The sequence below is a fragment of the Diplotaxodon limnothrissa genome, linkage group LG19 (assembly GCF_057381915.1).
Source record: "Diplotaxodon limnothrissa isolate DT_005_m linkage group LG19, D_limnothrissa_male_GT1.1, whole genome shotgun sequence".
Lineage (NCBI taxonomy): Eukaryota > Metazoa > Chordata > Actinopteri > Cichliformes > Cichlidae > Diplotaxodon > Diplotaxodon limnothrissa.
In genome coordinates, this window is record NC_140614.1 from 10,184,773 (window position 1) to 10,190,891 (window position 6,119).

Sequence of the window (6,119 nt, forward strand, 5' to 3'; positions counted from 1 at the left end):
GACCCAGCCCACGTAGACCGCAAAGGCCAGGATCCTCAGGGGGATGCAGCCTATGAATTTGGACACCCCTAAGACACGTACAGCCACTGTTCAGCAGACTTAGAGTTCCTTACCATTAAATGCAGACCTTTTTTCCTCCGCTGGGAGTTATCGTCAGCGATTCTGATCACTGCAGTGTATGTAGCTCCAGACGCTAATGCTATGTCTGCTCTTAGCCTCCTACATAGTGCCATTAGGACCCAGCTAAACATATATCAAGATGGGACTCACATAATAGCGGGGGACCTGAATCATGTAGGCTTAAATCTGCGCTCCATCAGCATGTGAAATGTGCTACATGTGGGGATAACCTGCTAGATAAAGTCTACTCCAACATTAAGCAAGGATACAAGGCCATACTAAGACCCCATCTGGGCCAGTCGGACCACGTATCCCTGTTTGTGCTGCCAGCTTACACACCCTCCGTACTACTACATTCGTATTCTCCTACTTCAAGAATTGCACAGGCACTGTCACTACTGAAAAAGGTATCCGGGTGTATGCCAGTCAAAAACCTTGAATGACAAGAGGAAGTCAGGACCCTGCTGAAGAAAAAAACCCTGCCTAAAGGTTGCGAGACATGGAACTGTACAGTGGAGCTAGGGTAAACCTGAAAAGGGGCATCAGACGGGCTAAGCTGGACTATAAAAACAAAATTCAGGATCATCTCCACAGTAATAACTCAATACAGGTGTGGAGGACAGTCCTCAACATCACCAACTACAAACACAGAACCAACGGCGTGGATGGCGATGCTACACTTATAGAGAAGTTGAACTGCTTCTACGCCTGCTTCGAACAGAAAACACCAGAAGTGGCTACTTCACATCCACCAGCCACATCTTAACTGTTGGGGAGGATGGTTTGAGGCGTGTACTAAGGACAGTAAACTCCAAGAAAAAAGCAGGACCCGACTTTAGGGTGCTAAAGGACTGTGCAGACCAGCTCACAGGGGTCTTTATTAAAATATTCAACCTGTCCTTAACACAGACCACTGTTCCATCCTGCCTGAAGTCCTCTACCATCATCCCCATTCCACAGAAAACTACCATCCAGTGCCTAAACGATTTCTGGCCAGTGGCTCTTACTCCAGTCATCTCAAAGTGTCTCGAGGAACTGGTCAGAACTCGCATCATTCAAGGGTTCCCAGCCACATTTGATCCCCACCAGTTTGCATACAGGAAGAACAGATCAACAGAGGATGCCATAGCCATAGCCCTCCATACAACCCTAACTCACTTAGAACAAAAGGACAGTTACATCAGGCTTCTTTTTATTGATTTTAGTTCAGCTTTTAACACCATCGTCCCTGCCAGGCTGGTAACCAAACTACACGACCTCGGCCTCCCTCACTCCACCCGTCTCTGGATCAAGGACTACCTCAGTGACCGCTCACAGAGAGTTAAAGTAGGCCCCCATCGGTCCTCAGCACTCAGCCTCAACACCGGCGTGTGTGCTGAGTCCCCTGCTATACACTCTATACACTCACGACTGCACCCCCACCCACCCGTGAAACACTATTTTTAAGTTGTGGACGACACAACTGTGATCGGGCTCATCACGGGGGAGATGAGTCTGCATACAGGGACAAAGTGGAAAATCTGTGATCATGGTGCAGCCGGAACAACCTGGTCCTCAACATGACAAAAACCAAAGAAATAATAGCTGACTTCAGGAGCAAATCTGACCCTCAGCCCTTACACATTAACGGGGACTGTGTGGAGAGGGTCTCTGAAAACAAAGACCACATGTATGATAAATCAGGAATTTTAAAGTGTTTGATTTAAAACTTAATGTTTTCATTTTAAATTTGAAAATCTAATCAGCATATTCCTCTGATCAATAATCAATCAATAATTATCTGTGTGATCACAGATAATAACCATTGATGTCTGCTCAGTTCAACATTTCTGTTCCTGTTTACTTTCGTCAGCAGTTTGAAGGCCACAATGTTCACTATGCAAGGAACTCCCCCCCGCCTCCTCCACCTCAACCCCTCAGTGGAAAATCAACACCCACAGGCAGCTGACAAGGGGGTGGGGGAGGAGTATAAAAGTGAGGAGTTGCTTAGAATGAAGGTTTGAATGAGACTGCTGGATTGGCTCTTAGCGTCGGCTTATTCAGACTCTCAAAGGTCCTCAGGTAGACACAGTCCTCCTCAGGACTCTTCATAGCACCTCACCTGTCATCAAACCTCATTCATCCTCAGACCTTCTCAGACCTCATCAGGTGTGCAGTGATGCCGTGGCTGCTGTCCTCTCAGCTTGACTACGTGTCTTCGTCTCCATCTGAGCGGCAATGTGAGCGGACGGCGTTCTCCTTCTATTGCTCTGTGCGGGAGCGACTTCCTGTCTGGCTGCTGGAAGACATGCGCTGCATGGAGGTCTTCTGCTGGGACGACGGCCACCCTCGAGCCTTCCTGCCATCAGAGGCGCTGCTTTACGCCCTCATACATGACCACCAGGACTATGCACAATACCTGCTCAACAGGTACTCTGTGAGCACGCTCAGAGCGCCACGGTGCAGTTACTGCTGCTGTCGCGGCAGTGGGGCACCACACCTGAATATTGCGGTTCGCTATGACCGCTTGGTGATCCTCGGTATGATGATGGCAGCTCTGAAGAACTGTGGTGAGCAAACCAAGCGACAGGACTACCTGGACAGCTGCGGCGGCTGCTCGCACGTTGCAGATGCAGGAAAGAGTGCTGTGCAGCTAGCGGTGGAACTGTCGCACGCCGATTGTTTGCTGCTGCTGCTGGTCGAGGGTGCACGGCCCGACGGCCTCGATGCCGCTCTGCAGAGACTTGTTTCTTGTGACGTGTCAAAACGACACCACGCGCAGCGCTGTCTGGACTACCTGCTGCTCTTTCTGCCCAAACCACCATTGCTGCAGCGGCTGCAGGACGAACCGCAGCGCTGGCAAAGCCTGTTGGGAAACAAAGTGTTCAGCTGGCTCCAAGGTGTGGCGCCGCCTCCCCTGCTGCTGCAGGCATTGCGTTCTTTGGTGCAGTTTGGTGCAGACCGAATCAGCTTGCTGCCCGACTTCCTGCAGCTGCACAGCTGGTAGTGAGATCATATTAGCATGGAAATCCTCTTGTAACTGGACAGTGTGCCATTGACGTAAAGGCATGATGTAAATAGACTGAAAGCATCAGGCTTTAGGTCCCAGAGTATGGTGGAGCTGCCCTGAGATAAGGTTTAACTGCCAATCAGTTTCATTAGCTGCTTAGACAGGACACTGCTGGATCTCGAGAACACATGACAGGAAACATCACACCTAATAAAACCTGAATAAACTGTAAATAAATTGTAAATAAACTGTAATAAAGTGTGATGGCGATAAAAGCCGAACCTTCCTGGCTGTGTTTGTGATCCTGATGATGGTTTAATTAATTTTAGATCAATAGTGCAGACTCTGGTGTATCTTTGTGAATCTAAATAATCAAGTTATTTTTTTATGTGCAGCAAAGCCCAAAGTTTTAAAATGGTCCTCCATAATCCAATAGGATGAAATCCTGAAATCTGGTTGAGACAGACAAAAAAGGATTATATGATCGAACAAGATCAGATAATCCAGTCTGGGTGTTTAGCTGAATCACACTGATTTGTGTTGTTCAAATTATTTTAGGATAAGATAAGATAAGTGTAAGGCGGAGGCAGATCTCCCGCCATGGCAGGGAAATTTGTGCATTACCTCAGTTTAGGTGCAGATGGCAGAAGAAAAATACAAAAAACAAATAAAATACAAACAAATAAAAAATAATTAAGATAATATACTATATATAATGGTGGCATACACAGTATGTGATTATGGATAAAGGGTTGTGGAAATATGCAAGACATAAATGTAACTATTCTAAGTAATAGATAAGTATTTTAGATAAGTATTTTACTTTATTTAATATGTGTATGTATATTTAGTGTGCACACACGCACACACTAAATATACATACACATATACCTGCACACGTCCATACATATAAAAAGTGCAATATGCATGAAGTTTGACCGTGGATGTCCAGTGACGTCGTGACTGAGGAGTTATAGACGCTAACTGCTGTTGGGAAGAATGACCTGCGACAGCGCTCCTTCCACTTTGATGAGATCAGGATTACTTACATCCATCCAGCAGGCTAAAACGACACTTGGGTGTGGATGAAATAATGAATTAATTGCTAATGAAATATTTCATAAAATACTTGTGTAAAATCTGATCATGGTTAAGGATCTTTTATTTAGTGTGAATTTTTTCCAGTTCTGTTTTGGAGAAAAAGCCCAGTTTGAATTGGCCTCCGTCTGATCAGCAGGACCCAGTGTGTCAGCTTCTTCTCAGGTTAGATTCACTGTGGCAGTGATGTGGCAAAACTCTAATTTTAACCTGCATCTGTTTGAACTCTGACCTCAGATCTGACTCGCTTCAGCTCCAGCTGCTCTGTCCCTCTTGTCCTCCTTCCCCCCTTTTTATTGACTTATTTCAAACAAATAGGCTGTTTTGTTCTTGACCTCAGTGAATAAAACATTTGATGACATGAGTTAGGGTTGGATATAAAATCTGATAATATCAGATATAATCTGATCAAACATTTATCCTAAACAACCTGAGGTGAGATAGTTGACCCGTTTCCCCTCAGAAAACTCAGAAGTCCTGTGGACTCACCTGCACCTCACTCCTTTTATTCTTCTTTCCCTTTTAAATAACTTTCTCGTGTCCTCAGGTTTTATTGAAGTGTCAGTCAATCAACGACTGTGCTCAGGTGTGATGAAGATCTTTTTGCTTTTAACTCCGTATGAGTATTGATCATCTGCAGCATCTGACTTCAGTACTTGAAGTTTCTGATTGTAGTCTACTGACCAATCAGGAGTAAAGGAGCAGTGGATCCAGAATATGGAGGAGGGTTGTGATGAATCACAGAGACTCTCAGACATCATGTGACACTGTCAAATAATTAAAACCTTCCTTCTATTTCACATCACCTGACACACACACGCCATATCTTTTATTACTCATAAAACATTTATCGCTCATTTGTCATGGCTGACTTCTCATCAGAAGGTTGGCGCTTTGATCCCTGGCTGCTCCGACCTGCATACCTGAGCAAGACACTGAATCCCAAGTTGCACCTGATAGGTATGCATGCAATGTCTAAATGAGGCGTGTTGTGCAGTTCCATGTACCATGTTGGCAGATCCAGAAGTATGTGGACGCATTCATTTTTATAGTATAGACCAGGGGTGGCAACCTGTCTGATGATGAGTGCCATCTAAAATTTCCTCAGATGTCAGTATGCCATATGATTGCATTAGCAATAAATTTAATAACGCTCTATATTAACCACTATATAGAACCACTTTATAGAATTATATTTGTTCACAGATGTTTGCAGCTATCAGCGAATAGTTATCAGCTATTTTGAAACAGAAAAAATACTTTTTATCCATAACAAGAACTCCATAACTGTACAACAGAAAATATTTTTCTTATTCTTATTCTTCTTATTCTTATTCTTATTTTTCTTAAAATTTTTTTTATCAGTGTTGTGAGGAGACCATAAATAGTTATGGTCTCCTCACAACACTGATAAGAAAAATAAACTAAGCCAATATGGCATGTTTGTTAATACAGAGACACACATGTTAATGTGATCTCTGGTCTCCCACTCAGAGACACAGGTCTCCCAGTGTCCAGCATTCAGACGGCTACCTGAGGACTCATGTGAGGGAAAATCTGCTCACACAGATATGTAGAGCCAAATACTGTCAATAAGGCCTCTGCAATGTTCTGAAGACAGTTAAACTTGTCAGGTAGTGATGTCCAGCAGGTGAACATGCAAGCTCCATGAACACGCACAGCTGTGGATTCCTGCTGCGTTTGTAGTTCTGCAAACTTTTACCCCCACAGAGTCGAGCTTTTCAGTTCAATCAGCTGCATTTCGATGTCCTCTGTGTCCAACCAGTTAATGTGAGACAAATCCAGCTGGTTTGATCAGAAAAGAAAACATTGGTCCATACACCTGAAAAGTCCCAAAAACACATTGTGACTTCTGTCTCGAGTCTACGGATGTATCCGTGTATTTCTTGCG

General features: G+C 44.5%; 1 protein-coding gene across 1 annotated transcript; it reads left to right on the forward strand.

Annotated features, from left to right (window-relative positions):
* Nucleotides 1-2,120: 2,120 nt before the first annotated feature.
* On the forward strand, nucleotides 2,121-5,379 carry ankrd9 (ankyrin repeat domain 9). The gene has a single exon (XM_085342726.1). The coding sequence runs from the start codon at nucleotides 2,279-2,281 to the stop codon at nucleotides 3,104-3,106; it is 828 nt and encodes a 275-aa protein (XP_085198852.1). The 5' UTR covers nucleotides 2,121-2,278; the 3' UTR covers nucleotides 3,107-5,379.
* The last annotated feature ends 740 nt before the right edge of the window (nucleotides 5,380-6,119 follow it).